We start from the raw sequence: 16,440 nt of genomic DNA, 5'->3' as shown, positions 1-16,440 counted from the left end.
TGATTCCACTGTAAATTTCACATAACCGGTACTTAAAGGTCACTAAATGCCACAAACTATTCAATGATTCCTTTTTAACCTACTCGTTTAAGCAAAAAGTAATAGAATATCAAACAGTTTTCTTAATATAATATCCTTTTAGGTGTTTCCTGTCCTGACCTACAGCCACCTATAAATGGGAAAATTGATCCTTCTCAATCAGAATACACCTTCAAAGACCAAGCAGTAATCACATGTAACCCTGGATATCAAATTATAAAGGTGAGTCATGCTTATCACAGTCAATAATACAGTCACTTAAACTAAAACCGACAGTCTGTCACTTGTTCTTGAGTCGCCGACGCTTGTGCAGTAGGAAAACAAAGCCTATGATCATGGAAAGGCAGAACACTGCCAGGAACTGAAATGGGTAGGGGCGAGATTTCCGAATGAGCACCCGACGTCACAGTGACAGAGTGACGTTGTGGAAGGTGATGCGGAGGCAGAGTTGTCTTCTTGGCAGCATCCTCCCCATAGCTTGGAAGGACTCATTTACTTTAAGTGATAAAAGATGATTTCTTAACAACCACGCATCCAATATGAGGCATACAGGTATGACTTTTCTTGGCAGCCTATAACCTGTATGCCCATATTAATAGGTTAGATAGGTCACATATGGAGATAGATTCCCTATGAAAAGGTTCTCCGGGCTTGTGCTTCAAGTCTGCAGTAACTCTATGTGAAGATTTGTGAACCCTCCCAGCTGTTATTGTGGATGCTGTCAGAATTCTCCAGTGCAAGGCGCAGACGGGTGCATGACTGTAAGTATGCAATTTGCAAAAATACTGTCAAGTGCTGACTAAACGGATGTGGCCTAATTCAATACTGGTATAATCACACCCAGACTGTTCAGTGCGAGCTTGGATAGTGGCCCCACTCTGCCACAGGCCATACTTACCCAGAGGGGTGTGACTAAGCCGCTATGTTGGTGCTTTCTCGAGCCTCTAGTGAGGCTTGTGTGGCAGATAGCTACCAGGTGTCACTCCAGGGCGGCATCCGGCAGTAGCAGCTGGCCTCTAAGGGGACAGGACACTGAAACTACAGGTGCAGGCAGGTACAGTAGGTATACTGTCTGGCTCAGCTGATTTATAGACAGGCAGGTACTGGCAGCCATACCTGGTATGCAGATGGGTGCTAGCGGATATGGGTGAGGTACAAGCAGGCGGGTACAGGCAAACACAGCTGATACACTGGCAGGCAGCTGGGCTTGGCTGATATACAAGCAGAGGTAGGAGCCAGTTCAGATTGAAAGGACAAGAATAGTTTCAGGAAGGACTGGGTGACTGGGTCACTGGCAGGTACGACTGGAATACAGGAACGGGAAGGACCCAGTTCAGACAGGATGGACGGGAACAGTTTCAGGAAGGACTGGGTCACTGACAGGTACGTCTCGAATACAGGAATGGGTAGGATCTAGTGCAGACCGGACAGACAAGGAACCATTGGCGTGGTCAAGCAGGAAACCGCAGATGTGGTCAAACTGGAAACCACAGATGCGGTCAAGCAGGAATCCGCAGACACAGACAGGAAGTGAACCGCTGATTTGGGACAGACAAGACAGGACAAGGTTCAAATGGAACAAACAGGATCAAGTAAGCATAGGACAATTACCAGGACAAGTACACACAGGGCAGACATCAAGTTCACAAAAGACCTGTACAAGGAGAGGTACATGCAGGACAGACATGGCCAGATTCATACAGGGTACATACAATGAAGTAGCAAGTGTACACACAGATCTCTAATGTTGCACAGTGACAACAGAAAAGGGATAGGTACAGGTTCAGATACATCATGTTCAGACACTGCAAGTTTAGAGATAGGAACAGGTTTAGACACAGCAGGTTTAGCAATAGGTACTGGTTCAGACACTGCAGGTAAGAGATACGTACTGGTTCATACACTGCAGGTTAAGGATAGGTACAGGTACAGACACAGCAGGTTTAGCACTAGGTACTGGTTCAGAAGCTGCAGGTTAGCGATGGGTACTGGTTCAGGTACAGCAAGTTTCAGAAAAGTTCAAGAGAATGTTGCTCAGGCACCTTCCAACAGGTGGAGGTGCCTTAAGTACCAAGTATCTCTCAGCAATATGCAGGGGGCACATTATAAGCGCATGCACTGTCTCTTTAAGAATCAGGAATTTCCTGCGTGGTGTCCTAAATATGCAGCCACAAAACATGCACAGCCAGCAGAGGACCTGAAGGCTTCTGACATTATGTATTCATCAACCGGCACTTGAGAACTGAAGGCACCCTCACAGGGTCCATCTTCCGCTCTGTGTCCAAAAAAACACGTCGTAGAGGTGGAGAGGTTCCTGGGAACTTGTCATTGGTACAATCATTGGAGATATGTGAAGAAATCTTTCTTCAATGACGTCATCACTAGGGATGAGCGAATAGCTTTGGATAACTCCTTATCCGAATAGCTATAATGCTTACTGAATAGATGCCTTGGGAACCCGGATACCTGGAGAGCTCCCGATATCAGCTGTTTGGCGCCGCAGCTGTATGTGTAGCGGCTTTCTATAAATCCCATCCACTGTGCTCAGCGCAGGTGAGCTACGTCCAAAACACTGCTATTGCTATTCCGGCTCGAGGGCACATACCATAAAAGGTCTGCTATGAACAGAATTAAAAGCTAAAATGAAAGTTTTTTTCACTTTTACTAGGACAGCGTGGAAATGGAAAGTTTCCAAATTGAGTGCAGAAAGGATGGAACATGGAGTAATGAGGTTCCAAGATGTCAAAGTAAGAAACATGTTACTGTCAAATATAAAGAACCCGAAAAAATGTTCAGAACACATCATTATCTCTTATTGTGAGGGCTGTTCCGCACTATTGCCAAATCCTTCAGCAAAGTACAACTTTTGAAGCCAAGAGCTGCCTGCTGATTTCTATAGCTCAGTATTTGCTTCATTGGAAATGATAGGATTAAGTTTTCCAGTGTATTTTTCTTAATGTTTTATATATCTTATAACAAAGAACAATAAGTTTAGCTTGTAAGGGCAGGTGAAGAATTAATATTCTTTTGTAAAAAGGGAGTCCAATAGAATTTTTCACATACTTAGTGCACTAATGATGTGGCACATGTTTCTTTTTTCCTTTAAACAACTATGTGAAAGAATTCTCCAGTAATTGGAGTGGAATCGCTTTTCTTAATCATCCTATTTACTACTTCTGTTCTGCAAATTGACCTTCTACAATCTGGCAATGCTCCTTTCCCCTTTCCCTACTACTGGATATGAAGGAATCAATACATTTCTTTCTTAGGAGGGTTCATCATAGTATCTGTACTTTGGGGATCGGTTTTCTGCATGTTGCTTGGTTTCCTGAATACTAATCTTCCTTTCCTCTTTTTTTCTTTTTTTTGTCTCCAACCTACAATCTCTATACTCTTTTCTTGCTTTCCATCTTTTCAAAAAGCTACAGAAAAGGATGTGAGGATGAGCTGAAGACTGGATTGAGAACAAGCTGTCATTGGCCTGTTGTCATGTGTCCCAATGTTAAAGACCGCTTTGTGTACCTCGTATATTAATCGCACAAGACAGATGAGTGTGTGAAAAGCTCAGCTTTCTACTGGAGGTCTCCAACTGCAGTCAATGCATACAATAAGCAGGCAGCCCCCTCAGCCAGTTCAGCCTGTTGCTCTCATTAAGCACTCACAGCACATTTGCCAGAGGAAACAATGATTATTACATAGACTGAAAAGCCTGTCTGCTGACTTCCTCGCTCTACTAAAATGTCATTTGCATATGTGTAGCTGTGGCTTCAATATTCAAAGAGCATTCCTTCCGCTAAACAGCTTTTATTCGGACATGTTGACAGAAATATCACTCCTGAATATAAGACATGTATTTTTGGTACTATCTACGAATGTTATGTAATGCTATGATAATTATTGATATTATTATATTTTATTTATCATCTACATGGTATACAGCTCTTCTACTATACGTTTATTTGTGCATTATTATGTGATGACAACTAAGTTTACAATTACAGTAGTTAGTAAGTAGTGCACTGAAATACTGTCTTCAATGAATAAATGCATATATTTCTAGATTTCTTTAGTCATATTTATTATTCAGAAATCCTAGACTTTAAAAGGAATATATCACCAGGCCTCTGCTACCTCATCTGAGAGCAGTATGATGGTGGCAAAGAGAGCCTGACTTCAATGATGTGTCACTTAGATTTATCAATGCAACAGAGATGAGAAAGCTAACCCCACCCACACCAGGCTCTGTATGTACAGTCTATTGTCAGTGAGCTGCTTATCACAGGAGGGGGCGGAGTCAGACTAGCATGCACATGCTGCTGTAGTCCAGGCAATGATAATCATCAGGTGATAAAACCTCCCTTACAAGTAAACAACTGCAGCCAGCTTGTCATGTGACACATCATTGAAATCTGTGTGTTAACCCCTACATCATGCTGTTTTCAGATTAAATAGCAGAAACCTGCCAACAAATTTATTTAGCTAGCATGACCTTTCAGAAACTCCCGGTTGTAGTTTTTTTTTTATATAAAAAACACGCAAACTGTGTTTTACTCCTTATTCCTGAATTCAGCATTGAGTCTCTGTCGCTGCCTTGGGTATCTGGTACTGGTTACGCTGACATTATGTGGGCTTACTGCTGCAGCCAATAAGTGGGCTCAGTGTGATGTTCTGATTTCCCGGACAGAGCCCCTGAGCACACTGATTGGCTGCTCCTTTGTTGATATTAGGTTGGCAACACAGCTAATACCAGATACATGGAGCAGTGACAAACACTCAGGGCTGGATTCAAGGATGGTGGGAAAATTGCAATTTTTTTTCTTAATAACAAACTGGATCTAAAAACTAAGATATTCTGAAAGAAAACAACCTCTCTAACCCCTTTCTGCCAGTTGATGGAATAGTACGTCAGCTGGCAGAACCCTCGCTTTGAGGTGGGCTCCGACCGTGAGCCCACCTCAAAGCCGCGACATGTCAGCTGTTTTGTACAGCTGACATGTGCGCGCAATGAGCGCGAGCGGAATCATGATCCGCCCACGCCCATTAACTAGTTAAATGCCGCTGTCAAACGCTGACAGCGGCATTTAACTAGCGCTCCCGGCCGCGCGGCCGGGTGTGCTCACACCGCTAACTCTGTCACATGATCGGGGGTCATTGGTGCATTGCCATAACAACCAGAGGTCTCCTTGAGACCTCTATGGTTGTTGATGGTCGATTGCTTTGAGTGCCACCCTGTGGTCGGCGTTCAAAGCAACCCTGCATTTCTGCTACATAGAGGTGATCTGTGCTTCACCTCTATATAGCAGAGGCAATCGAGTTGTGCATGCTTCTAACCTCCTATGGAGGCTATTGAAGCATGCCAAAATTTAAAAAAAAGTGTTTAAAAATATAAAAAAAATAAAAAATATATAAAAGTTCAAATCACCCCCCTTTCGCCCCAATCAAAATAAACAATAAAAAAAAAAATCAAACCTACACATATTTGGTATCGCCGTGTTCAGAATCGCCCGATCTATTAATAAAAAGAGAGGGTCAACCTGATCGCTAAATGACGTAGCGAGAAAAAAAATCAAAACGCCAAAATTATGTTTTTTTGGTCGCCACGACATTGCATTAAAATGCAATAACGGGAGATCGAAAGAACGTATCTGCACCAAAATAGTATCATTAAAAACGCCAGCTCAGCACACAAAAAATAAGCCCTCACCCGACCCCAGATCACGAAAATTGGAGACGCTACGGGTATCGGAAAATGGCGCAATTTTTTTTTTTTTTAGCAAACTTTGGAATTTTTTTTACTACTTAGATAAAAGAGAACCTAGACATGTTTGGTGTCTATGAACTCGTAATGACCTGGAAAATCATAATGGCAGGTTAGTTTTAGCATTTGGTGAACCTAGCAAAAAAGCCAAACAAAAAACAAGTGTGAGATTGCACATTTTTTTGCAATTTCATCGCACTTGGATTTTTTACCAGTTTTCTGTTACACGACATGGTAAAACCAATGGTATCGTTCAAAAGTACATTTCGTCCCGCAAAAAATAAGCCCTCATATGGCCATATTGACGGAAAAATAAAAAAGTTATGGCTCTGGGAAGGAGGGGAGCGAAAAACGAAAATGAAAAAAGCTCCGCCGGTGAAGGGGCTAAGGGTGAATTCACATTCTGCAGCAGAATTTTTTTTGATTGCCACATTTATCTGTGCCAACCCTTTCAGATGAACAGAATTGAATTGCAATCACAGACGTTTCTGTAACTAAATTGTCAATGTGTGAATTTATCCTAAGAAGTAAAGCAATATTGCCTTGCGCAGGCGTGTACTCCGGAGGACAGAGAATGAACTTCAATCCAATATTGCGGCCAGCATGCAGCCAGTGGGTATGGAAAGGGTGAATCAAACACCCGAAAACCCTGCCCATATGACCCAAAACTGGTCCCGCCAAATTCAGGTGACAGGTTCCCTTTAAGGATTATTGCAGCAACTGTGCTCTTAGGAACCTTGAGCACTGCAGAAATTCTGTTTTAACCTTGGCCAGATCTGTGCCTTGCCACAATTCTGTTTATGAGCTCCTTGGCCAGTTGACCTCATGATTCTCATTTGGTATGACATACAGACAGGTGTGTGCCTTTCCAAATCAATTCCTGTCAGTTTAATTTAACACAGCTGGGGTATGTGTCCACGCTCAGGATGGCCGGCGGTATCGTCGGAGCAGCAAACCCGCTCGGCGCTAAGCTCCGCCCCCTTCTGGGACGCGATGATGCCGGATGTGTTCATTGCACACATCCGGGATCATCGCACCCCACACATAGGGCCCTGTGTTATTCCTTGCGACGCTGCGCTGCCGCAAGGAACACGGACATGCTGCGATCTTAAAAGACACGCAGCATGTCCGGAGTCGCAGGATGCGTGTTTCCATGCATAGTGGACACGGGATTTCAAAAAATCCCCTCCACTATGCTGGAACATCTGGACGCTGCGTGTTTGACGCTGCGGCCCCACACAGCGTCAAACACGCAGCGTTTCCTGAACGTGGACACGTACCCCTAGACTCCAATGAAGGAGTAGAACCATCTCAAGGAGGATCACAAGGAAATTGACAGGATGTGACTTAAATATGAGTAAATGGTCTGAATACTTATGACCATGTGATATTTCAGTTTTTCTTTTTTAATAAATTTGCAAAAATTTCTACATTTCTGTTTTTTTTATTCAAGATGGGGTGCACAGTGTACATTAATTTAAAAAAAAATGATCTTTTTTGAATTTTACCAAATGGGTGTCAGTTGCCCCACCAGAGCCGTGGGATACTCGGTACCGGGTCCAGTGTTTCACAGGGGGATGTCACGGCAATACATTTTATGTTCGTGATGCCACCTGTGGTATTAGGTCATTGGGGACTGATGCTGCTTTAAGGGGTCCTCTGGGGTGATGTTATGGCAGCTAGGTGGTATAACTTCCCACAGGTGAAGTATATCCCCAGGGCTCCCGATGTGTAGATGGAAGATGGTAAATAGTGCAGTAAGGAACGAGGACACAGGGTTGTAGTCTCTTTACCTTGTTTACTGAAGACTTCAGGAAGCCACAGTCCAGGGTACCAGATCACAGGACAGGCAGGGTCCGGCCGGCTTGGAGGCAAGTTAGGAGTCCCCTTATCCAGGTGGAAATCAAAGCCTTCCTCTAGCGTTGTGGTGTTGTAGTCCCTTACTGCCTATGGCTTCAGATAAGGTCCTCACAGATGTTCTCTCTCTGTCCCCCATATAGGATAGGACATAACCCATATGACTGGTGACTTGAGCCTGTTTATAGGGACTCTAGCATGCCCCGGGCTCTATGGGTGTCACCGTGCCTCCTGGGTATTAAGGCGGACAGGTAACTTGGAGTTCAGCTGTCCTGCTAGTCTCTGATGTAAGTCGTAGAGGCCCTTACAACCTCGGTGTTCCGGCTACCAGTCTCTGTGCCTCAGAAGGAAGCTGCCAGCTCGTGGCTGGTCTCCCACTGGTGTTCCTCTCCTGTGCTCTTCTCTCCTACACGCTCACTGCAATATATTTGGCTTTTGTATAATCTCTTTCCAGGAACTGCAGCACTGCAGCTACACAGCTCCGTACACCCTCTTCTGCCTCATACTGCTCCAGTCTGTTTCCTGGCAAGAACTCACTAACTTTCCCTATAAACCACCATATATTTGGGGAGTAACCTAGTTAATAGGATCAAAAGCTCCCCCGGTGTCCTGGAGTGTGAATGTGTTGCATGCTTGTGTTTACCTGGTGACAGTTATCCCTTCTTGCCTCCAAATGTAACATCACTCTCCCCTTGAGGAAAGCAATGCTACTGTGATGACCAGGACTCTGGGGCGCCACAGGTGCAATGAAGCAAAGAGTGAAAATTTTAAAGGGGTCCGAATACTTTCTGTACCTACTGTACACTCACAGAGACAATGGAGAAATTAAGTTCTCCACCTTTCTGCACCAGTGCTGCAATTCTCTCAAGTGAGAGAATCAGATCACATTCAGATAACACTTGGCACAAACTCTGACAGAGTTTGAGCAGCGTGTCATTAGCATAATTGGCCTGATTCTCTCGCTTTAGAGAATATACACCAGTGTGAGCGAACCCTAAGAATAGGCATTGGAGTGTAAAAAAACAGCACTCTTGAACTCATGTACAAAAGTAGAAGATGTACACCCATGGGAGAAACCTGTCAATCAATGGGAGCGGATCAGGAAGTAGACGGCCTAGCCTTTTTTCTACCTATTTTCCCAGGCTAGCTCTTTAAACTATGTTTTCATTGAAACTCCAGTGCTTTTCAAGAAAAACATAACTGGATGCAATTATTCAGTCAGGCTCTGATTCAGGATTCATGCTGCCTGTGGTTTGAGCAGCACAAATCAAGTGATAGGCTCCTTTTAAATATATCTTTTTTTGTTTTTTTATCATTCAAAACTACGAATCATCCTACAAAAATATTAAACACTCATATGACTTTGTCCATGTTATATCTGTATGTCCCAACTGGGAATAAGTTAAAAACCAGAAAAAAATATGAACTTGAATCCCAACAAGTTGGTGTACCGTACAGTGGTATGTAAAAGATTGAGCATCCTTGATCAAAATGACTGTCATTGGGAACAGTTAAGCAAGTTGAAGATGAATGGATTTCTAAAAGCCCTAAAGTTAAATATGGCACAATTCTTTTCTATTTTAGCCAAAGAATATATATATTTTCATCTTAAACATTTAAAAAATTGCAAAACGGAAAATGGTCCAATGCAAAAGTTAGGGCACCCTGCATGGTTAGTATTTAGGAGCACCCCATTTTAAAAGTATCACAGCTTGTAAACGCTTTTTGTAGCCAGACAAGTTTCTTTCAATTCTTGTTTCAGGGATTTTCATCCATTCTTCCTTTGGAAATTCTTCCAGTCCTGTGAGATTCCTGGGTTGTCTTTCATACACTGCTATTTTGAGGTCTAGCCACAGATTTTCAATGATTTTCAGATCAGGGGACTGTGAGAGCCAATTTAAAATCTTCACCTTGGGCCCATGTGGGGTAATCTACTGTGGATTTTGCAATGTGTTTAGAATCATTATCATTTGTAGAAGTCATCCTCTTTTTAACTTCAGCTTTTTTTTTACAGATGGTGTTATGTTTGCATCACAAATTTGTTGAAATTTCATTGAATCCATTCTTCCCTCTACCTGTGAAATGTTCCCCGTGCCATTGGCTGCAACACAACCCCAAAGTATGATTGATCCATGCTTAATTGCTGGCAAGATGCTCTTTTCCTTACATTTTGTGCCCTTATTTCTATACACATACTTTTGATTGCTGTGGTCAAAGAGTTGTATTTTAACCCCTTTATCCCAAGGGTGGTTTGCACGTTAATGACCGGGCCAATTTTTCCAATTCAGACCACTGTCCTTTTATGAGGTAATAACTCTGGAACACTTGCATGGATCCTGGTGATTCTGACATTGTTTTCCCGAGACATATTGTACTTCATGTTAGTGGTAAATTTCCTTGAGATTACTTGAGTTTATTTGTGAAAAAAATGGAAATTTGGAGAAAATTTTAAAAATTTTGCAATTTTCCAACTTTGAATTTTCATGCCCTTAAATCACAGAGATATGTCACACAAAATACTTAATAAGTAACATTTCCCACATGTCTTCTTTACATCAGCACAATTTTGGAACCAATTTTTTTTTGTTAGGGACTTATAAGGGTTAAAATTTGACCAGCAATTTCTCATTTTTACAACACCATTTTTTTTTAGGGACCACATCACATTTGAATTCACTTTGAGGGGTCTATATGATAGAAAATACCCAAGTGTGACACCATTCTAAAAACTGCACCCTTCAAGGTGCTCAAAACCACATTCAAGAAGTTTATTAACCCTTCAGGTGTTTCACAGGAATTTTTGGAATGTTTAAAAAAAATGAACATTTAACTTTTTTCACAAAAAAATTACTTCAGATCCAATTTGTTTTATTTTACCAAGGATAACAGGAGAAATTGGACCCCAAAGGTTGTTGTACAAATTGTCCAGAGTACGCTGATACACCATATGTAGCGGTAAACCACTGTTTGGGCACATGGCAGGGCTCGGAAGGGAAGGAGTGCCATTTGACTTTTCAATGCAAAATTGGCTGGAATTGAGATAGGACGCCATGCCTCGTTTGGAGAGCCCCTGATGTGCCTAAACTGTGGAAACCCCCCCAAAGTGACACCATTTTGGAAAGTAGACCCCTAAGGATCTTATCTAGATGTGTGGTGAGCACTTTGAACCCCTAAGTGCTTCACAGAAGTTTATAATGTAGAGCAGTCAAAATAAAAAATCTTATTTTTTTCATAAAAAATGAATTTGCCCCCAATTTTTTATTTTCCCAAGGGTGACAGGAGAAATTGGACCCCAAACGTTATTATGCAATTTGTCCTGAGTACACTGATACCCCACATGTTGGGGTAAACCACTGTTTGGGCGCATGGCAGAGCTCAGAAGGGAAGGAGCGCTATTTGACTTTTCAATGCAAAATTGGCTGGAATTGAGAGAGCCCCTGATGTGCCTAAACAGTGGAAATTCCCCAAAAGTTACACCATTTTGGAAAGTAGACCCCTAAGGAACTTATCTAGATGTGTGGTGAGCACTTTGAACCACCACGTGCTTCCCAGAAGTTTATAATGTAGAGCCATAAAAATAAAAAGCTTCTTTTTTTCACAAAAATTATTTTTCACCCCCAATTTTTTATTTTCCAAGGGTAACAGGAGAAATTGGACCCCAAAAGTTGTTGTGTAATTTGTCCTGAGTACGCTGATACCCCATATGTGGAGGTAAACCACTGTTTGGGCACATGGCAGAGCTTAGAAGGGAAGGAGCGCCATTTGACTGTCATGTCGGACACTGTTCAGACCAGGTCGTCCGACAGACAGCGGTAATTCCGCTTTTGACCACTATTTGCTCATTGGCGTCTGCTAGATTTTATCTAGCTGTTCCGGGGTTAATTTACCTAATCCTTGGATTGGAAGCTGGGCCATGCCCACTGCCTTTAAATAGTTCTCCTGATCTTTGGGCGTCGCCGATTATAGCTTCTGTCTTGTGCGTTGTTATCTCGGTCTGGTGAGGAGAGCTGGTGGTTGGAGATTCGTTGCTGGTGGTGTATTTTCCTTTGTCTTATTTACTCCTTCCTATATTTGTATTTATTTTGCCCTGCACATTTATAGTGTATTCCTGAGTGACTGCGGCATGGTGTATATTTTCCTTTATCCTTGTCGGTGCTAACTGTGGGTATTGGGGAATAACATCTTCACTGGGTGGTGGGCGGAGGTTTCAGCCTAGGGTGGGGCTCAGGAAACAGGGTGAGGTTCGAGGCCTGGACATGCACACCTTCAGTGTAAACTCCAGGTAGAGGGTCAGTCAGGATTTCCCTAGTCTGAGGGAAACTGCAGGGGCCCAGGTTATTAGCTCTCGCTCACCTAGTCTCTCCCTGACATTAACTTTTCAATGCAAAATTGGCTGGAACTGAGATAGGACGCCATGTATCGTTTGGAGAGCCCCTGATGTGTGTAAACAGTGGAAACCCCCCAAAAGTGACAACATTTTGGAAGGTAGACCCCCTAAGGAACTTATCTAGATGTGTGGTGAGCACTTTGAACCCCCAAGTGCTTCACAGAAGTTTATAATGTCGAGACGTGAAAATTAAAAAAATTCTTTTTTTTCCACAAAAATGATATTTTAGCCCCCACTTTTGTATTTTCCCAAGGGTAACAGGAGAAATTGGACCCCAAAAGTTGCTGTCCAATTTGTCCTGAGTATGCTGATACCCCATATGTGGGGGTAAACTACTGTTTGGGTGCATGGCAGAGCTCGGAAGGGAAGAAGTGGTGTTTTGGAATGCAGACTTTGATGGAATGGTCTGCGGGCTTCATGTTGCATTAGCAGAGCCCCTGATGTACCTAACCAGTAGAAACCCCCCACAAGTGACCCCATATTGGAAACTAGACCCCCCCAAGGAACTTATCTAGATGTGTTGTGAGAACTTTGAACCCCCAAGTGTTTCACTAAAGTTTCTAACGCAGAGTAACATGAGAAATTGGACCCCAAAAGTTGTTGTCCAATTTGTCCTGAGTACGCTGATACACCCAGAGTCATGTGAGGTTTTTTTTTTTCGGGATGAGTTGACATTTTTATTGGTACCATTTTCGGCCACATGACATTTTTTGATCGCTTTTTATTTCGATTTTTGCTAGGCAGAATGAACAAAAACCAGCAATTCGTGAATTTATTTTGGGGGGGCGTTTATACTGTTCTGCGTTTGGTAAAATTAATAAAGCAGTTTTATTCTTCAGGTCAGTATGATTACAGCTATACCTCATTTATATAATTTTTTTATGTTTTGGTGCTTTTATACAATAAAAACTATTTTATAAAAAAAATAATTATTTTTCCATCGCTTTATTCTGAGGGCTATAACTTTTTTATTTTTTGCTGATGATGCTGTATGGCAGCTCATTTTTTAAGCGGGACAAGATGACGTTTTTGGCGGTACCATGTTTATTTATATCCGTGTTTTTGATCGCGTGTTATTCCACTTTTTATTCGGCGGTATGATGATAAAGCAGTTTTTTGCCTCGTTTTTTACTTTTTTTTACAGTGCTCACTGAAGGGGTTAACTACTGGGACAGTTTTATAGATCGGGTCGTTACGGATGCGGTGATACTATATATGTGTACTTTTATTGTTTTTTTATTTACATAAAGAAATTTATTGGAACAATAACAATAATAATAGGATTTTTTTTTTTACACATGTAAATATTTTTTTTTACTTTGTCCTAGGGTGGGACATCATGCTATAGTGTCAGATCGCTGATCTGACACTTTGCACAGCATTGTGTCATATCAGCGATCTGACAGGCTGTGCTGCAAGCTTGCCGGTGCCTGCTCTCAGCAGGCACTTGCAGGACCTGGAAGGCCCCCCGCGGCCATCTTGGATCCGGGGCCTGCAGAGCGAAGGACGGAGGAGACGCTCAGAACAACGCGATCACATTGCGTTGTTCCGAGGGTCTCAGGGAAGCACGCAGGGAGCCCCCTCCCTGCGCGATGCTTCCCTATGCCGTCGGAATGGTGCAATCATGTTTGATCGCAGTGTTCTGGGGTTAATGTGCCGGAAGCGGTTCGTGACCGCTCCTGGCAAATAGTGCCGGATGTCAGCTGTGATAATCGGTGATGACGTACTATCCCGTCGGTGGTCATAGGGGCCCAGACCACCTCGATGGGATAGTACGTCTAATGTCAGAAAGGGGTTAACAGGACTTGATTAGATGTTCTTTTGTACACATCTGACACTGAATATTTGTGGTGAGGACACAGTAGAGGTTTTCTTCTGATGGGTCTTCAATGAAGGCCATATTTGTGCAGGTGTCTCTGAATAATAGAACAATTTGCCATAACTCCTGTGTCTGATAAATCTTTCTGAAGGTCCTTTGCAGTCAAGCTCGGGGTTCTGATTTGTCTCTCTAGCAACCCTACAAGAAGCTCTAAGTTAAATTTTGCTTGGTTTTACGGACCTCCACTGTTCCTGTCAACTGACATTTCTTAATTACGTTTCAAACTGAGGAAAGGGCAACTTGAAAATGCTTTGCTATCTTCGAATATCCTTCTCCTGCTTTGTAGACCTTCGCCATTTTTATTTTCAGAGTGTTAGGCAACTGCTTAGAACTCATGGCTTCAGTTTTTTAGCACAAGGTTAGAAGAGGCTGGGTTTTTATAAAGCTGGCAAATTTGCATCACCTGGCCTTTCCTAATTCCATGATAGTGAACAAGCCATAACCCTAACAGGCTAATTAAAGTCTGAAACCTTGATCAAAGTTATCTGAGCACACAAATCTCCAAGGGTGTCCAAATGTTTGCATAGGTCCATTATCCTTTTTGTAAATTAAAAAATGTAAAAAATGGCTATATATATATATGTATATATAAATAATTGCCTAAAATACAGAGGAATTGTTTCATCTTTAACTTTAGGGTCAACGAAGGCGGTCTCAAGGGAGCGCTGAGGAAGCAGCCAAGAGGGAAGAAAGGGGGGTGTCGAGCACCACCACAGCTCCACCCGAACACCTCCAGGGGAGGACAGAAGCAGATACCAGAAAAAAAAAACTCGGTCACAGGAGCGCTGAAGGAGACTCAAACACCAGGTGAAGTTTAACCACAACGCATTTTGACGGAAACACCGTCTTCCTCAGGTGGGAGTTTATTGATAGAAAACAGGAAGGCAGTATTTAAATGATAAACAGCCAATCACAGCGCTGTTGGAGTTGCACCTTCGCAACATGTTCAACGCACATGTCCCCACTGGAAGAAGCCCATTTTTGGCGAAACAGCGCTGTCAGGGTGGTAGATGCACAATGATGTTTTGTCCTGAGGAAAAGGTCCTGCGTGACTTTGAAATGCGTTGACTTTGAAAACCTATTTAAATACACATTTTTAAGGAATAAAAAAATAAAATCTGGTAGTCTTCAGCAGCAGCGCAGGAACAGACACATTATACCAGGATCAACTATTCTGCTCGGTCTTTGGACATGTGCTCTGCAGCAGCTGATTTATGCGTTGAACATGTTGCGAAGGTGAAACTACAACAGCACTGTGATTGGCTGTTTATCATTTAAGTACTGCCTTCCTGTTTTCTATCAATAACCTCCCACCTGAGGAAGACGGTGTTTCCGTCGAAACGCGTTGTGGTTAAACTTCACCTGGTGTTTGAGTCTCCTTCAGCGCTCCTGTGACCGAGTTTTTTTTTTCTGGTATCTTTAACTTTAGGCCTTTAAGAGATCATTTCATCTTCAACTTGCTTAACTGCTCACAATAACAATATTTTTGACCAGGGATGACCAAACTTTTACACTGTATGTGATTTGCATTCTGGAAGAGCAGACTTTATAACAGATGTCTTACAATAATGTAATGCAGAATGCAGTGCAGCAGAAACTTTTAAAGGAGCCAAGGTAAGCTGTCAGTAGTGATGATGACACATAGGTACTTAGGCAGTTAACTGGTTCATGCAGCTTTACATGAACACCCGGGCCTTACACTATGGCTGGTTCAAATAACTAAAGCAATTGTTACCATCCACCTCTCGTGTCTCCCCTTTTCCTCATAGTTTGTAAGCTTGCGACCAGGGCCCTCATTCCTCCTGGTATCTGTTTTGAACTGTGATTTCTGTTATGCTGTAATGTCTATTGTCTGTACAAGTCCCCTCTATAAGTTGTAAAGCGCTGCGGAATATGTTGGTGCTATATAAATAAAAATTATTATTATTAGGTATACTGCATATTCAATGCATACAGGCAAGTCACAATATAAAAAGTGCAGTATCACAATACAAAAAAATACTTCCATAACACTGTATTCACTGGAGCGCACCAATTAATTTCTCATTTGAACCTCTGTCTCTGTTTTTGCCCAATGGATTTAATGCCCCCATAAAAGTCCTAAGGGCAATTATTGACTAGAATTCTTTTAAGTTTAGTAGGTATAATGCTAAAAGCCACAGAAAAATAACATTAAACTTCTGTTCTCTTTCTAGTTGTTGACTGTAATTCGCCAAAAGAGCTTGAGAACGGATATATGACTTTCTCTACACCAGAAAACAGCACCACCTATCAGTCAGCTGTCACATATGAGTGCCGTGAACCTTACTACTCAATGATTCCAAATATTACTGGTATGTATGGAGTGATATCTTTTTTTTGCCTGAGTAAACTAATAGACACTGATAAAATAGTTGCCTAGCTGTGGAACTCAAAAGAGCGTAAACCTATATCTACATCATCAGATATCATGCATGACATCAGGCAGTTTTGCAGGTATATTGACATCTAAACTGGGGTCTAAAACATTGAGTCTGAGAG

At 42.3% G+C, this 16,440-nt stretch overlaps 1 protein-coding gene across 4 annotated transcripts in view; it reads left to right on the top strand.

The window, feature by feature from the left end:
• The window catches only part of MASP1 (MBL associated serine protease 1), a 258,790-nt gene that overhangs the window by 130,699 nt on the left and 111,651 nt on the right, over positions 1–16,440 (top strand). For 2 of the 4 annotated variants that reach the window (XM_077290264.1, XM_077290263.1), the window contains exons 7-9: positions 143–261; positions 2,708–2,786; positions 16,116–16,253. In XM_077290264.1, the coding sequence (XP_077146379.1) occupies positions 143–261; positions 2,708–2,786; positions 16,116–16,253 (336 nt within the window). Of the gene's footprint in view, positions 1–142; positions 262–2,707; positions 2,787–3,461; positions 4,100–16,115; positions 16,254–16,440 lie in introns of those variants that run through there. The other 2 variants (XM_077290266.1, XM_077290265.1) reach the window with 2 other exon arrangements.

This window comes from Ranitomeya variabilis, chromosome 2 (assembly GCF_051348905.1).
Source record: "Ranitomeya variabilis isolate aRanVar5 chromosome 2, aRanVar5.hap1, whole genome shotgun sequence".
In the NCBI taxonomy this organism is placed as follows: domain Eukaryota; kingdom Metazoa; phylum Chordata; class Amphibia; order Anura; family Dendrobatidae; genus Ranitomeya; species Ranitomeya variabilis.
The sequence above is the reverse complement of the archived record's forward strand: the minus strand, read 5'-3'. Positions and strand labels throughout refer to the sequence as shown.